Source organism: Stomoxys calcitrans, chromosome 3 (genome assembly GCF_963082655.1).
Source record: "Stomoxys calcitrans chromosome 3, idStoCalc2.1, whole genome shotgun sequence".
Taxonomy (NCBI): domain Eukaryota; kingdom Metazoa; phylum Arthropoda; class Insecta; order Diptera; family Muscidae; genus Stomoxys; species Stomoxys calcitrans.
The window spans coordinates 14600954-14619632 of record NC_081554.1 but is presented as its reverse complement, the minus strand read 5'-3'; the positions used below and the strand labels follow the sequence as shown (position 1 = coordinate 14619632).

General features: G+C 40.0%; 1 protein-coding gene across 1 annotated transcript in view; it reads left to right on the top strand.

Annotated features, from left to right (window-relative positions):
• The first annotated feature begins 951 nt into the window (after positions 1-951).
• Positions 952-18679, top strand: part of LOC106081110 (putative leucine-rich repeat-containing protein DDB_G0290503) — a 48324-nt gene continuing 30596 nt past the window's right edge. The window contains exons 1-9 of the mRNA XM_059365405.1: positions 952-1681; positions 6157-6833; positions 12169-12507; positions 15810-15845; positions 16067-16246; positions 16487-16582; positions 16664-16804; positions 17356-17596; positions 17656-17744. Coding sequence (XP_059221388.1) covers positions 6258-6833; positions 12169-12507; positions 15810-15845; positions 16067-16246; positions 16487-16582; positions 16664-16804; positions 17356-17596; positions 17656-17744 — 1698 coding nt within the window. The 5' untranslated portion in view covers positions 952-1681; positions 6157-6257. The remainder of the gene's footprint in view (positions 1682-6156; positions 6834-12168; positions 12508-15809; positions 15846-16066; positions 16247-16486; positions 16583-16663; positions 16805-17355; positions 17597-17655; positions 17745-18679) is intronic.

Here is an 18679-nt window from a genome sequence, read left to right as displayed (position 1 = left end):
CAGAGTGAAAAACGCCCATCACCACGCAAGCACGGATGTACCTTCGCCGCAGCTTCTGGCACCACCCGTCAGAAGCATCTCGTCTCGTCAACAAATCTTAGGAGACCTCCCAGAAGATTCATGTCCATAGCTGTCATAGAAATCGATATCGGATCTTGACTTCTTGAGGTTCTAGAGAGCGCAGTTCTTATCCGATGGCTGAAATTTTGTGCTATAACGTTTTCGGTTGAAAACCTGAAATATCTCCCATATAAACCGATTTTATGATTATTCTTCTTGAGCCTCTAGAGGGCGTAATCCGTATCCAATTTAGCTGAAGTGTTGCACAATGACCTTTCCAATGCTCTGCAATATATATGCTAAGTTTGGCTTGAATCGGTTTTAATCCTGATATAGCTCCCATATGAACCGATCTAACGATTGCACTTTTTGGGCCCCTAAAAACCCCATTTTTTTTCTGATAGGCTGAAATTTTGCACAAAGACTTTTCTATGATTTTCAAGATACGTGTCAAATATGGTGGTGAATCGCGCCATTACCTGATTTAGCTCCGATATAAAGCAACTACTTTACTTCTTGCGTCCCTTAGGGCGAAATTCTTTTCCGTTTTTGCTGAAATATTGTACAATGACCTCTATTTTGGTCTCCAACATCCAAGGCAAGTATGGCCCGAATCGGTCCATAACCTGTTATAGCTGCAAAAGCATGGCAATTCCTATCCATTATCCTTTGTTTGCTTATAGACAAAGAACTTGAAAAATATGATCCACTGTATAAAGCATTCGGCTTGGCAAAACTTTGCACACTGTCACTAGTTTCCTTTATAGTTGAACATTTTGTATTTAGTTGCTTTTGACCACTGTGCACAAAAAAAAAATCTAAGCAAAGAGCAAAACGAGTATTTCACCTCAACATTTGGCCATAGTGAATTCAGTTACATTTTGTCGGGAAACATGAACGTATCGCGAATCGCTGAGATACGCTCGCCAACAACAAACGAACCACGACCATATGGTAAGCAAAAGCAATAACAAAACACTCCAAGTCCCCAAGACCGAATAGCAAGAACATCGGCGATGAGAACAGAATAAACAACAACAACGAAAACAAATCAAAAAGTAAACATAAAATCGAAGATCAAACAACGACAAGAACACTGTTAAAAAAACCAAACAATAACAACAACAAACATAAACAAGTGTGACGTCAAAATTCGGGTACTTGGGGACGACAATCGTGTGCTAGGCTTGCTGATATCAGCCACCAGCACCAACAAAACTAACTCAGAATGTGAATATGAGCAAAAAAATTTAATAAAAAAAAACGACAAAACGCAAACATTGAAAATCCTCATTAATAAAACAAAAACAAACTAAAAATTAACAGCTGCGAAATATCGCTTGCCGCCTAGGCCTGCCAGGCGGGAGATGAATGTGCTAAAAGTCTCACAAACTCTAAAATTGTGGTTGCAACCAAAATCCAAAAACAACACCAACACCAACAATAAGTGAATGGGATTTCGAGTGCAGTGCAATCAACAGCCAGCCGCATAACGCCTACCCAGTTACGGTCGGGCGTAGTGTTGTACCGCGTGTGTGACCGTGTAAGCAATTTTAAGGCAAACCAATGCGTCGTGCGTAAGTCAGTCAGTCAGTCAGTAAGTCGTCAATGTGAATGTGAGGTAACATTTCAACTATCGCTAGCAAGGCTTTGTTGGCTTCAAAGTCTGTCTGGAGTTTAAAATTCATGTCGTCAAGTCTCGAAGTCTTGTAACTCGAGACTTGCAAAATAAAAAACGTAAAAATAAAAACTACACTGAATTATTTCCCCTGCCCCAGCACAAGCACAACCAAATAACGCAATGACAACAGTTAAGCGGACACTAAACATATAAACGATCACGCCAGTGACCTTTCACCACTGCAGAGAACAGCAACCACAACAACGGCAAGAATGTCTATGACAATTTTAACGATAGGGAATGCAAATCTTTTAATTTCGAAATCACGCAAACTTTCGAGCTGGTAAAGCTAGTCCCTCAAAATTGTGGGTGGGTGGTATTGAAAATGGGCCAAATTGGCCGGGTTTGGATATAAACCGATTTTCCAATTTTGCTTCTTGTGCCGAATTGTTATCCAGGATTCACTGACATTTTGGGTTATGATTTTCAGATATCCTTACCAGGTAGAAAGGCTAAATAATTTCTGACCATGAAAGAAAACAGCGCGTCAACGGATAAACCCTACATAGAGACCTATTAACGTTAGACGTTAAAAATATCTTAAATAGCCTCAGTTTGTTAGGCTGTATCAGTTTGTAGTGAAATTACAATCTGACAGAGTATATGATGAATATAATACTTTTATACCCTCCCCATTGAGTTCACGGGGACATCTAAAGTATCCTTAGTTGTGCTGACGAGGGTTCTATATTCGGTTACGACATCTGAAACTTTAACTACGAAAGAATGCTGATGAAGATGCCAGAAAATACAAGCCTAATTCTGCCATACCATTCTCCACCTACATTGGAGAAACTTTACCCTGCAGGAACGACCACATAATGGAATCCTGACTATGGCATCCTTATATGGAGAACATTGAAGAACCTTTACCCAGCAGAGGCAAGCTTGTGATGGAATCTCCTGCAATGGCAACCTCCTATGGTGAACAATGGAGGCCCTTTATCCAGCAGAGATGGAATCCAGCAATAGCTCCTTCTGTGCAATGGCAACCTCCTATGGTGAACATTGGAGGACTTTTATTCAGCAGGGATGGAATCCAGCAATAGCTCCTTCTTTAGGGAACATTGGAGGACCTTTATCCAGCAAAGGAAGGACATGATGGAATCTTGCACTAGGATTTTCCTATAGCCAAGGTAAGCCCATGGTGGTAAACATTGGAGAATCTTTAACCAGCAAGGGCGAGCTCACGATAGAATCTTGCTAGAGCCTCATCCTACGGAGAACATTGGAGGATCTCTATCCAGCAAAGGCGAACCTATGATGGTAACATGCAATAGCATCCTCCTATGAGGAACATTGAAGGACCTTTACCCAACAGGGGCTCATGATAGAATTCTTCAATAGAATCCTAAAATGGGGAACATTGTGAAACCTCTTTCCGGAAGGGCAAGTTCATGATAGAATTCTGCAATATCGTTCCCCTAAGGCAAACATTGGAGGATATTTATCCAGCAGAGACGAAATCATGCTGCAATCCTGAATTACATCCTCCTAAAGCGAACATTGTAGAACTTTTACTCAACCGAAGCAAGCTCATGATCCTCATATGGCAAGCTCATGATGGAATCTTGCAATAGCATCCTTCTATAGAGAACGATGGAGCAGCTCTTTCCAAAAGAGCAATCTCATGATGAAATCCTCCAATAGCATCGCCCTTTGGCGAACATTTGAGAACTTTTACTCAGCAGAGTGAACTCAAGATGGAATTCTCCATTAGCATCATTCTAAGGCGTATGGGTAAGCTCACGATGGAATTCTGCGATACCATCCTCCTACGGTGAACATTGAAGGACTTTTACCCGGATGGGGGCATGGTCATGATCCTCCTAAGGCAAGCTTCTGATGGAATCTGGCAATAGCACCATCTCCTTCTGGAAGAGCTCTTTCCAAAAGAACAATCGCATGATGGAATCCTTGATTAGCATCGCCATTTGGCGAACATTTGAGAAATTTTACTCAGCAGGGCGAACTCAAGATGGAATTCTCCATTAGTACATGCTTAGGCGACCATGGATGGACTTTTTTTCAGTAGGGGCAATCTCACGATCGAATTCTGCAATACAATCCTCCTACAGAGAAGATTGGAGGACTTTTATCCAAATGAGGCAAGCCCATGATCCTCCTACGGCAAGCTTATGATGGAGTCTTGCAATAGCATCCTTCTGTAGAGAACGCTGGTTGAGCTCTTTCCAAAAGAGCAAGCTCATGATGGTATCTTGCAATATCATCCTTCTGTAGAGAGCGCTGGAGAAGTTCTACCCAAAAGAGCAAACTCATGATGAAATCTTTTATTAGCATCGCCCTATGCGAACATTTGAGAACTTTTACCCAGCAGGGCGAACTCAGGATGGACTCTCAGGGCGGAAGGATGGAATTCATCCTAAGGCGATCATTGGAGGACTTTTTCTCAGTAGGGGCAAGCTCACGATGGAATTCTGCAATACCATCTTCCTATGTAGAACATTGCAAGACTTTTACCCAGAAGGGGCAAGCCCATGATCCTCCTACGGCAAGCTGAGGTTGGAATCTTGCAATAGCATCAACCCGTAGAGAACGTTAGAGGAGCTCTTTCTAAAAGAGAAAGCTCTTGATGGAATCCTTGTTTTATCAGACTTTTTACAGCGAAGGGGCAAGCCCATGATCTTCCTACGGCAAACTCATGATGGAATCTTGCAAAAGCATCCTTTTGTAGAGAACGTAAGAGGAGCTCTACCCAAATGAGCAAGGTCATGATGGAATATTTTATTAGGAAAAATTTGAGTACTTCTACCCAGCAGGGCGAACACATGGAGGAATTCTGTATTAGCAACATCCTAAGGCGACCAATGGAGGACTTTTTCCCAAGAGGGGCAAGCTCACGTTGTAATTCTGCAATACCATCCTCCTACGGGGAACATTGGAGGACTTTTACTCAGAGGGGACAAACTCATGATCCTCCTACGGCAATCTCATGAGGGAATCTTGCAATAGCATTCTTCTGTAGAGAACGCTGGAGAAGCTCTTTCCAAAATACCAATCTTATGATGGAACCCTGCAATGGCTCCTCCTCCTTAGCATTGTCCTATGGCGAACATTTGAGAACTTTTGCCCAGCAGGGCGAACTTAGGATGGAATTCTGCATAAGCATCATACAAGGCTATGGTTTTTTCCCGTTGGGGCAAGCTCACTATGGAATTCTGCATCCTCCATCCTCCTACGGGGAACATTGGAGGGGGCATCTACAAAGTAGAGGGAAGCTAATAATGGAATAGCATCCATCTATGCCATCGATGGAGGACTTTAAACCGTGATGGTCGACCCGGTTATCGAATTATGCAATAGCTTCCTTCCTTGAAAAAAAATTTTAGAGGACTTTTATCCAGCCGAGGCAAGATGATGATGGAACCTTGTAATACCATCCTGCCATTGTAGACATTGCAGAACCTCTAGAGCGTTTTAAGTCCATTTTTTACACTTTCCTCGACGTTCCGTGTTTTAGCTTAGTCTCAGGACAAGAGTCACGTCCATCCAGGACAGGTCTCCTAAGGCATCTAGCCTTCGTAAAAAGGCGTGGCGGAGCTGACCCTATCGACGGTTTCAATGACGATAACCATCCTATGGCATAATTTGACCTGGTTGAAACCAGAGATCTGCAGCGGTGTAGCGCATTTGTGGTGCACAGCAAATACTTGGCTTTTTGAATCAATGCAATCATTCAACTCCAAACAACGCATGTTTCTTTTGTAAATGCGGTGGTATGATGAGTGTTTGCCAAAACAATTTTTTTTTTAAATAAAAAAATTTTGAAAAAAACCCCAAAATATGATGAAAATTAGTAATTAGTGAACGAAATTGACTATAAGCAATAATAAAATTAATTTTTTTGTTATAACGATTTGAGCCAATGTGATGTGTTGATGCGGTATTTGTGTTACATTCATACTCGTCTTACATTCACTGATAGCACCGCAATGAGCAAAGACAATATTTAAAGCGGTGTTACGCGAAGCATGAAAATGAACGTGCGAGTATTCATTATATCGCCATTCATATCATTGTGCTGAGCGTAACATCGCATCAATTGCTATGGCGATAGATACTAATACCGCATTTTTATGAGTATACCGCAAATCAGATAAATACCACCTCTTGTAGTTCTTTGGTTGAAACTTCGACTTATATATGCAAGGCAGTCGAGACAAGATTGTTTCCCAAGGTACACTACCATGACCCTGGCCAAAATTTTTAGAATTATGATTTTTTTGACAATGACAGACTCTAAGAATGTCACAAGAGAATGTCAAAAATAAAAATAAAAATATTTGAAATTATTGAAAATTTCTTATTAACTCAATTGCATTAGTTGTGCTTGTGCTCGTGGGCGAGCTTTGATTGATTCCAAAATCAAAGCCTTAGATAACCACTCTCTTTAGCCCAAGGAAAGTATCCACCTCCTCACTGATACCGGTGTGCTGGCACAAACACCAAACTTCACTTCGTTTTCCCTGCTTATTTTGAAGACAATCCTAAAAATATGCAAAACAATAAACCGTCCAGTAATTCGGGATTTCCCAATTCTCCACCACCCAAACCGCAAAGATCTCCATCGCTCAATCTGCCATATGCCACCACAAGTATACCACCAACGCGTATGCAAGAATTTCCACCACATCCAATACTGCAGAGATTCTCACTGACTGCCACAAATGTTGGCATGGAGCCGTCACAATTATCTCCAAAACACAAAGGTAATCTGAATAAGCAAGGAGACTTCCAGCGAGATACGATGGATGGAAATTATGATTCACACATCGCCCAATACCGCTCAATGCCATCAACGAATCGAAATCCTCTGAGTGATACGAATATGAGGGCAGCCATATCACCTCCCAATACACCAACCAATGATCGGCATAGACCCACTAATCCACATCAAAGAACATCCCTTCAAGAGCCTCCCACATCCTATTTGGAGGAGCATGCGCATAAATTTCGTTCCAATTCGGATGTAGTATACATAGGCGATACAGCTAGAATCAATGGGGAATTGAATAACGTGTTCCAAAGGCGATTGAGTGACATTGAGGCCAATGCTCAAGGAGACATAAATGTAAGTTTTATTTTTGAAATTAATTTTTGTTAACCAACATTTTTACAAAAATCCCCAAAGTTCCCCTTAAATAGAGAAATGTGTGGAAAAAGTGAGAATTGTTTACTGACATTTTTATAAAAATTATCCTAAACTCTTTTAAATGGAAAATATGTTTCAAAAAGTGTGATTTGTTTAGGAATTTTGGTAAGCAAATTTCAAAAGTTGAATTCCCAAAATTTTTACAAAAATCCCCAAAATCCTCATATAATGGGGAATATGGTAACATTTTGGAAAAAAAATAAACTACCAAAGTCTAATTCTCAAAATGTTGATCGATATCCCCAAAAATTATAACAGAACACCATGTACAAAATTTCAGCTAAATCGGACGAAAATTGCGGCTTCCAGGGGCTCAAGAATTAAAATGGGGAGATCGGTTTATATAGGAGCTATATCAGGTTATAGACCGATTTGGACCGTACATGGCTCCGTTGCTGGGAGTCATTACAAAATACTTTGTACAAAATTTGTGCCAAATCGGATGAAAATTGAGGCTTCTAGGGTCTCAGGAAGTTAAATCGGGAGATCGGTTTATATGGGAGCTATATCAGGTTCTTGACCGATTTGGACCGTACTTGGATCCGTTGTTGGGAGTCATAACAGAATACTTTGTACAAAATTTGTGCCAAATCGGATGAAAATTGAGGCTTCCAGGGGCTCAGGAAGTTAAATCGGGAGATCGGTTTAAATGGGAGCTATATCAGGTTCTTGACCGATTTGGACCGTACATGGCTCCGTTGCTGGGAGTCATTACAAAATACTTTGTACAAAATTTGTGCCAAATCGGATGAAAATTGAGGCTTCCAGGGGATCAGGAAGTTAAATCGGGAGATCGGTTTATATGGGAGCTATATCAGGTTCTTGACCGATTTGGGCTGTACTTAGCGCAGTTGTTGGAAGTCATAACGAAACACCACGTACAAAATTTCAGCCACATCGGATGAAAATTGCGGCTTCCAGGGGCTCAAGAAGTCAAATCGGGAGTTTGGTTTGTATGGGAGCTATATCATATTCTTGACCGATTTAAACCGTTCTTGGCACAGTTGTTGGAAGTCAAAGCAGAACACTATGTGTGAAATTTCAGCCAAATCGGATGCAAATTACGGCTTCCAGGGGCTCAGGAAGTCAAATCGGGAGATCGATTTATATAGGAGCTATATGAGGTTATAGACCGATTTGGACCGTACTTGGATCCGTTGTTGGGAATCATAACAGAATACTTTGTTCAAAATTTGTGCCAAATCGGTTGAAAATTGAGGCTTCCAGGGGTTCAGGAAGTCAAATCGGGAGATCGGTTTATATGGAAGCTATATCAGATTCTTGACCGATTTAGACCGTACTTGGCACAATTGTTGGAAGTCATAACAGAACACTATGTGCAACATTTCAGCCAAATCGGACAACAATTATGGCTTCCATTGACTCAAGAAGTCAAACTGGGAGATCGGTTTACATGGGAGGAGCTATGTCCAAATCTGAACCGATATGGCCCATTTTCAGTCCCCAACGAACTACATCAATATAAAGTATCTGTGCAAAATTTCAAGCGGCTAGCTCTATTTTGATTTTGACAGACGGACGGACATGGCTAGATCGACTCAGAATATCGAGACGATCAAGAATATATATAATTTATGGGGTCCTAGATCAATATTTCGAGGTGTTACAAGCGGAATGACTAGATTAGTATATCCCTATTCTATGGTAGTGGGTATAAAAATCAATCTGTGTTTGTTTGTCGGTTTGTTCCGTTTAGACTCAAAAACGGTTGAACCGACTATCATGAAATGTTCACAGATTGTGTAGGTTGGTCTGGAAGTAACTATAGGCTATATAATTTTTTGATATCGGGAGGGGGGGCGGACTCTCCCCCTTACCCCAAAAGTACTACCCAATAATAAAACTGTACCGATCATTACAATGTGGGACTCAAATGAAAGGTATTCCGGAGTAGAGTACGAATTTCATACTAAAAATTGGGTCCAAGTAACTGGGGGGCCCACCAACCCCAAAACCCCCTAAAATAGGTTTATTGGGGACTCAAACGTCTGGTATTCGGGAGTAGTTTGCGGATATGGGCAAGAAGTAGGAATAGGCTCTATAATTTATTGATATCGAAAGGGGGCGGACCCTCCTCCGTTACCCCAAAAACACCACCCAACATCAAAAGTGGACCGATAAGGACAATATGGGTATGAAATGAAAAGTATGCCGGAAAAGATAACGAGTCTGGCATAAAAATTTATGTCGTAGTATTGTGGTTCACCCCACTCCCACATAAATGCTCAAAATGGACACATTAGCCATTCACGGCTATATAGGACTCGGTTTGTTCCGATTTTCTCGGAATTTTCGCAAATTGTGTAGGTTGGTCTGGAAGGAAACATAGGCTACATAATTTTTCGATATCGGAAGGGGGCAAACCTTCCCCCTTACCCCAAAAACGCCACCCAAAACCAAAAGTGAAAAGGTATTGGATAGTAGAATACGAATATAATATTAAAATTTTAGTGTAAGTACCCATCGGGCCCCCCTAACCCCAAAACCGCCCCAAAAAGACATGTTGCACCTTCATGTCAATATGGGGCTCAAATGAAAGGTATTCGGGAGTAGATTTCGAATCTGGCATAAAAACTAGGATCGAAGTATAGGGGGTTACCCCGCCCCCAAAAAAGCTCCGTATGGACATAAGACTATATGGGACTCGGCTATATGGGACTCGGCTGTATGGAACTCGGCTGAACCCATTTTCTTAAAATTTTCACAGATTGTGTAGGTTTGTCTGGAAGGAAATATAGGCAATATAATTTTTAGATATCGAATGGGGGCGGACCCTCCCCCTTACCCCAAAACCAAAAGTGGACCGTTAGGCACAATATGGGTATCACTTGAAAGGTATTGGAGACAAGAAAACGAATATCGTATTACAATTTGGGTCCAAGTACACAGCGGGCTCAAACCCTAAATAGATTTATTCAAATGAACAGTAGATTACAAATATGCTATACAAAATTATTCCAGTGTAATGGGAGGTCACCGCACCCCCAAATAGCCCCAAATGGGCATATAAGCCGACCATGGCTATATGGGACTCAAATGAAAGGTATTTTCGAGTTGATTACGAATATGACATTAAAATTTGCGTTCAAGTGGTGGCTCTAGGTGGCGCTTTTCCTCCTAAAACTACGCCAAATTTATTTAAAATTTACGTATTATGCCAATATAGGACTCAAATGAAAGGTAATTGAGAGTAGAAATAGAATTTAATATCCAATTTTGGAGGCAAGTGTTTGGGGATACGTCCTTAAGCACCCCATAAACTGAACTTCATTTCCGACTATGGCAATATGGAGCTTGAATCAACGGTATTTGAAAGTAATTAACGAATTTGATATCTATTTTCAGGGCAAACATCCTCTAAACGGTTTATATTCATATTTAAAGGGATTTGGGAGTGGAGCACGAATTTCATATCCATTTCTGAGTCGAAATGTCTGAGGTACCATCCCTACCCTAAAAACACTTTTTTCGAGTGTCTTCCATTTCAAGTTTAAACCCAATTATAAGTGACCTTTTTTATAGCCGAGTCCGAACCTCTTTGGGGAGAATTTTATTTTTTTGCATGACCATGCATGGTGTGGTACCTAGCAAATGTCGCCAACATTAAGAAGGGATAACCACCGCCTTAAATTTTGTCCGATGTCTCGTCAGGATTCGATCGCAGGCGTTCAGCGTCATAGGCTATAATGGCACGAATTCGATATTAAAATTCAGGGCAAAGTGTTCCCACCCTAAAAAGATATAAAGAGCGGAACCGGCCCGGTTAGGCTAGTTCCATATAAAGGGCAAACATGGTACTATTTTTATAAACAACTGTAAAAGCCCAATTCAAAATTCCTCAAATTCCCTCCGATGAGGAAATACGGTTAAAAGTGGGAACTGTAAATAAAATGTTGGTATACTTACCAAAACACTTCCAACTTCAAAAAAAAAAAATTAATTTCGAAAAATTCCAAAATTTTGATGAAAAAACCCTGAAATTCCCTTAATGGGGAAATATGTTGGAAATAATGCCTCGGGCTGCCAAAATTTTGCCAAAAATTCCCAAAATTTCTAATATGGGGAAATATTGTTGAAAAAATGCCTGGGAGTAAATTCCCAAAATTTTTTCAAAAATCCCTAAAATTTCTTAATTGACAAAATATTGCCTCAGACTGTAATTTGTGAACATGTGTGCCGTGAAGGAGCCGAAGGTGGTGCTGATCACCTTTATAGTCTCCATCAGTATTTGCTTTGGCTTGTAACTATACGGATCTTGCCAAAAATCCTTGCCATCTTTCCTAAGGCTTCTTGGCCCCACGCCCAACTTGAAACGCGTTTTGTTCGACAAACCTTTGGTTCTTATTGCCAGATTGTTCGTCCTTTCATCCCCATATTACACCTCACTGTGGGCCGGTATTCAGATTATAGGAATCATCATGTTTCACACTCAATATCATTCGTTGTCCGAGTAATACAGCTTTAAACTTTCTCTACTTCATACTGTTATCCTATCGTTACTTCGATTATCCTGCGATAGAGTAATATTTTCTCACCTGCATTCATCCTTTAATCGTCTTATGTTATTTTTCGTTTCTAGTGAGTAGGAAATTCTTTGTTTTCTAACGGCGGCGTTGAGACTCTTGGGTCTAGCCCATTCATATGGCATTCCCAAGAACCTTTTGGCTTTCCTGCAGTAAATATTGGGTTGCCCAAAAAGTAATTGCGGATTTTTCATATAGTCGGCATTGACAAATTTTTTCACAGCTTGTGTCTCTGTAATTGCATTCTTTCTTCTGTCAGTTTTCAGCTGTTACTTTTAGCTTCCTTTAGAAAAAAAGTGTAAAAAAAGTATATTTGATTAAAGTTCATTCTAAGTTTTATTAAAAATGGATTTACTTTGTTTTAAAAAATCCGCAATTACTTTTTGGGCAACCCAATAATTGAATCCTTTTTCGAAAAACAATTAAAACATAGCAGGCATAACATCATAGTTTAAATCTCTCCTCGGGAAGGATCTTTAACAAACCGTCTGGCCGAAGGTCTGGCCTTTCAGAGACTGGATGATCCACATGCTAATTCTTATAGTCCTGAATCAGCTGCTTACCTCCAAACTACGGAATAAAAGAATGCTAAAAGCTATCAAAGACAATTTTTTTCTTAATAAGTCGGGGTCCACTACAATTTTTCGATTACCCTTCAATGTTTTCGTTGATTTTTCTTTGCAATAATTTAAATTTTTCTCTCTTTCCAGCTAAAATTAGTAACCTATCAAGAATGGGTGGATATGTTGCTGAAAACCAACGAATCTCTTATATCCAACATGGAACAATTGGAGTCCGAAGTAGCCGAACGTTTGGAGTATTTACAGCGTCGAGTTAATTCGAATTGTCGCCATAGTCAAAGTAATGAGCTGATGAAGTCTCGCAAGGACATCGATACTTTAGTCAAATTCATACAGAATTCATGTGAAATTAAAACAGCGAATTTGGCGGGTATAACATTGGAGACTATATCGCCATGTCAAGTGTTTGGTTTGAGTGAACAGCAGTTGGAAAACATAAATCTTGAAGGAAATATGCAACAAATGGGGGTAAGTGATCATATAAACCAGGAAAGGTTACAAAGTTTAGAAGAAAAAAAAATAATTTTAAAATAACAAAAATAAAAAAGAAATTAAGTAGAATAAAATAAAAAAAAAACTAGTAACAAAAAAATGTTTGGCACAGTTGTTGGAAGTCATAACAAAATGACACACATAAAGAATTGCAACTCTAGAGCCTCAAGGAACAATCTTCCTCAGAAGTAAAAGGCGCACAGTGTCTTCCGGCGTCTTCAACCCCAATATCGATTTGCATTCCATCTTTGAGCCATAAGTGAAGACAGAGGTCCCATTCTCACACACAGCATCCATTTCCCAATCCTTTCTTCCAGGAAAGCGAATCCTTAAGATCTAACCAGAGTCGGTCTTAATGCCACATAGTCTAAGACCTGTATAACACAGAAGAGAAATGTGGCCAGATCCATCATCCTTCAGCACGCCGAACTCCTAAGCACAACCTTGACGATCCAATTTCGAATATATTGTAGCATTCAGAATCGATCACAAGCCCATCTGCCGTGTATCCTGTAATTCTGACACAGGCTAATCGTTGCGCCTTCTTTGATAAGGTCGCATTGTGCCAAGGAATAAGCGAGCTTTTCTCCGTGGAGCTTCTTTGTAGTACGACTACAGCGTGAATGAGGCGTGAGTTTGCTGTCTCGTTTAGTCTCCGAGTATTTCGCGTAACAGGACATCGCTTATAATGGACCTGAGAAAGCATGGGATTGTCTGGGCAAGTGATTGCGGAGTCCTGACTAGGGCTACGCAGTCGAGTGTTTGAGGCCGAAATCGCAGTCGGACTATTGAGCAGAATTGAGCCGAAGTCGAAGTTTGATTCGGAGTTGAGCACGCTTGCCCCGATTCCGAACCGCTCTCCGACTCTGGCTGTATACTCCGACTCTGACCCAGGGTCGGAGTGGAGGGGAAGACTCCGCAACCATGGTCCTGACAAGACATTGCAACGTCTGGTCGCAATGGACACATAGAGAGGCAGACTTCTGCAGAGTCTGCACTGACGAGGATTAGTTGAAGACGGCGAGAGTACCACACCATTGCGACGAGAAAACATAGGATAATGAGTGAGCATCTTTTTCTGTGCTTAGATTCCCTCTAGGCATTGTAGAAATTGACAAAGGCCTGGCTTAACAGGCTGGAGAGTTAGTTTCAGTTCACCTGATTGCTAGTCGCGAGCCCTTCAGTCAAACCTAACTTTACAAGTAAAAAGGGGTTAAGTTCGACCGGATCTAACTTTGGATACCCACCACCTCGGGTATATATGTAACTCACCTTTCGTCATAATCCGGTGACAAATTATAATCCCATAGCAGCTATACCGAAAAATAGTTCGATTTGGACCAAATTCGACATGGACATTGAGTGGTCTAATAAGTACAGGTCATTGTTCAATTTTGTAGAACGAAATATTGGTCTTTTTGGTAGCCATATCCAATTATATACCGATCCGAACCATATACGACACGAGAGAACTGAGAGGTCGGTCTATATGGCAGGTATATCCAAATCTGGACCGATCTGAGCCAAAATGATGATAATGTCGAAGGGTCTTAGACAACTCACCGTCCCAAATTTCGGCGCCTTTAATGGGCCCAAGACCTTAAATCGAGAGATCGGTCTATATAGACCGATCTGAACCAAATTGAAGAAGAATGTTGTTTGGTCTAACACAACTCACCGTCCCAAATTTCGGCGAAATCGGACAACAAAAGCGTCTTTTATGGGCCCAAGACCTTAAATCGAGAGATCGGTCTATATGGCAGCTATATACAAATCTGGACCGATCTAGGCCAAATTGCAGAAAGTTGTCGAAGAGGCTAACGCAACTCACTGTCCCAAATTTCGGCGAAATCGGACAATAAATGCCCCTTTAATAGGTCCAAGACTTTAAATTGAGATATCGGTCTATATGGCAGCTATATCCAAATCTGGACCGATCTGGGCCAAATTGAAGAAGAATGTCGACTGGCCTAACACAACTCACTGTCCCAAATTTCGGCAAAATCGGACAACAAAAGCGCCTTTTATGGGCCCAATAACTTAAATCGAGAAATCGGTCTATATGACAGCTATATCCAAATCTGAACCGATCTGAGCCAAATTGATGATGGATATCGATGAGCCTAATACAACTCACTGTCCCAAATTTCGGCGAAATCGGACAATAAATGCCCCTTTAATGGGTCCAAGACTTTAAATTGAGATATCGGTCTGTATGGCAGCTATATCCAAATCTGGACCAATCTGGGCCAAATTGAAGAAGAATGTCGACTGGCCTAACACAACTCACTGTCCCAAATTTCGGCGAAATCGGACAACAAAAGCGCCTTTTATGGGTCCAAGACCTTAAATCGATAGATCGGTCTATATGGGGGCTATATCCAAATCTGGAGCGATCTGAGCCAAATTAATGATGGATGTCGAAGGGCCCAACACAACTCACTGTCCCAAATTTCGGCGAAATCGGACAACAAAAGCGCCTTTTATCGGTCCAAGACCTTAAATCGATAGATCGGTCTATATGGGGGCTATATCCAAATCTGGAGCGATCTGAGCCAAATTAATGATGGATGTCGAAGGGCCCAACACAACTCACTGTCCCAAATTTCGGCGAAATCGGACAACAAAAGCGCCTTTTATGGGCCCAAGACCGTAAATAGAGAGATCGGTCTATATGGCAGCTATATCCAAATCTGAACCGATCTCAGCCAAATTGAAGAAGAATATCGATGAGCCTAACACAACTCACTGTCCCAAATTTCAGCAAAATCGGATAATAAATGTGGCTTTTAAAGGCCTAAGACCCTAAATCGGCGGATCGGTCTATATGGGGGCTATATCAAGATTGAGTCCGATATAGCCCATCTTCGAACTTAAACTTTTTAGGGACAAAAAAAGAATCTATGCAAAGTTTCAGCTCAATATCTCTATCTTTAAAGACTGTAGCGTAATTTCAACGGATAGACTGGGACCGCTATTATAGCCTACGGATCAGGGACGTAGCCAGGGGTGTTGCTATCGGGACCGACCAGCCCTTAAAATTCCTATATCTCCTATTTTAGCGCATATACGTACCTATTATTATTTTCTAGTTCTAATGTGTTAGCCCCCCAAAATAAAATCCTGGCTACGTCCCTGCTACGGAATGACAAACACATGCCAAATGGAGTGGCATTTATCAACATCAAGTGCCCGAATCCACATCTACTCTAATGTATGTATTCTTCTTCTCTAGGTATTGCCTAAAAGCCTTCTTTTCCCCATTTTTATAATTTCAGAATATTACCGATCCGGAGTTAGTCCAGCGCAACAAGGTTTGAACTTGAATAAGGCCTTTGGGTTTTAAAAATATTATTTTCTCTTTATATTTATTAATGACATTTTTTCAATAAATTTAATAAAAAAAAAACCTTAATAAAAATATATATTCTTTAATTTTTTATGGATTTTTTCATCTTACCTCGCTACTCTCGCTATTCTCGGTCTCCATCTCGTCTTTACTTTTCTCTTCTTCACAATTACATGATGTCTTAAGCTTTATGCAAATATCAAAGCTTTGGCTCTTGAGGTGGCCGATAAGCATGATGAGGTGAGAGAGCTAAAACGTCAGGTGGTGTGTTTGGAGGATGAGATACAAAAGGCCACCAAGAAGATACAGTTAAAGGAGGATGTCATCAAGGAGCTGCGCAATGATCTCAAACGCTCGAATGCCAAGGTCTGCAAAGTCAATATAAAGATTTGTGATTATTGTATCATGTTTTTTACTGAACTGATTTGTCATCAAAGCAAACTTTGACAATTCGGAAATTCTGTTTTTTTTTCAAATGACATTTTCAAATTCAACTTTTCATTCTAAAGATTTCATTTCAAAAGAGAATTTATTTTCGTTTTTTAGATTTTTCTTCATTTTATAGCAATTTTTTGCTGAGCCACCACTATTTTTTTCTCGCCCTAGATTACTGGAGAGCCTTATTCGAGCATGACATCATTAAATATGGATTCACCAAGAAGTGAAGCTTCTACACTGGTGTCTGAGGGGAATTTCCCAAAGGTGAGTAAGAAAAAAACAAAAGATATCTGAAGGACGCAAATAGCAAACCAAATTATTCTCTTAATTTTGTTAATTCTGCAGTATTTCAGTGATTATCCTTTAACCCAGTTCGAATTGCTCAATCAATGTACGGGAGATAAGGTTAAGGATTTGGATGCAGAAATCAATCAATTCTTTGAACAAGTCCACAAAAAACCTCTACCAGAGATTATAAAGAAAATGGTAAGTCAAAAGCTATGCTAAAGAAAAAAAAAAGAATAGAAGTGGCTCTGCACTGTTTTATTGCGTGTTGGGTGGGTGTAGGTGTAACATTGTTTTCAATGGGGTAAGTCTATCTACTACGTGGTGATTTGGACCAGAAGAAACCGCTTAGTTTCTTCCCATAGACAATTCTTGTTATTTTATTTGTCGCTTTTCATCTGTAAACTAGGAGTGAAAATTGGGCATTATATATATAAGAGCTATATCTAAATCTGAACCGATTTCCATGAAATTCGAGAGTCATTAGAACCTAATCATTGAACTAATTTTCAATGGCTGGTGACTCATTGCATGGACACAAACCGGACTAAAAGCGACAAATCAAGTAAAAAGGTCTACTATACTACGTCAATCCCATGGAAACCGGTTGTACGTACCGGATTGACCCGATGGATTCTTTCATCGGCAAGGGCTGCCGCCTCAGTGTACAACACACTGCTACAGCAACAACAACAACTATACGGCGTTGTCATTATAAGTTAATAATTTTTTTTTAAATTTTTTTATTCCAGGAATCTGAAAAAGCCGAAGCTTATCGTAAATTGGATTTTTTGCGAAATCATTTAATGGATTTGGAAGCCTTCCACGAAACTACTGTTGGAGAAGCTGATAATGACTCTGGCATAAGTTCGAAAAATGAATATGATCATGAGATACGAATTTTGGACACTGTACGCAAACGTTTGCGTCACTTAAACGAAAACAATTTGGAGCTTAATAAGAGAGTGCAAAATTTACAACATAAAAATGATGGTAGGAATATTTGATACAAAGTAGTAAGAATTCAATAATTGCATGTGTCATTTTATTAGAGCTAAATGCAACCCTGGAGGCAGAAAGAAATATTGCCCAAAGAAGCAGTGTGACCTTTAAAGAGTTGGCAGATTTATTGTGTGGAATGGTAAGATAAAAGACTAGGTGGGACATGATATGACATCGAATTTGGGTTTGGGTTACTCTTTAGGTTTGTCAGTTCAGAAGCTTGAGTTTCTTCTAACGTTGGAATATATTAGCTCGGGAGGCAGAGTGAATAGTGGCTAATAACCACTGTGATCCAAAACTCACACAGATAAAAGTAATTTTGAAAAACAACAACTTTGGTCGAAAAAACGACTACGAAATTTGTTAATTTTCCTGCAAGAATTTATTTTGTATCTCAACGACCAAAGTACAAAGTTGTTGAAAGGCACTCTTTGCAAGCCAATATATAACAACAACAACAATATATCCATAAGCAAAAGGCAAAAAATCATTTAACCATCCAACGCATGTGCTTTGCTTCGGGTAGTGGTGTTTTTGTTTTCTTTGTTCGGCTCGCGCTGCTTTGTCTCTTTCGGTTTACTGCTGCTTTAGGGTTTTTCTCTGTCACTCTCTTCTATTACCCTTAAAAACAAATTTTTGTAATTTTGGTGACGCAGAGTATTGAACTCATGACCTCATGTTTAGCAGTCTTGCACGCATCTTCCAGCCTACCAAAATCATCTTCCTTGTGATGAAGTTAATCAATAAGTACTGCTGCACAGTAATAAGTGTCTCAATTAATTAAATTTAAAAAAAAGGTAAAAAACACTAAAAAAATTTTTCTGAATAAGAAATTCATATTTTTTCATGCCGAATTTTCTAAAATAAGTTTAATAAAAAAAAAATTAAATTTTTTTGGCCGACCGGGGGACTCGAACCTGGGCTTGTAAGTCAAAAATGGCATAAGAGTTTTGTGCTCTACATGGTAGTACGCCTATTTTTACTACTCACTACCTCAACTAAAGAATTTGTTGAAATTCAACAAAATTTCAATAATTTTATCTGGAAAATTTCCTATGACCTTCAACATACGTG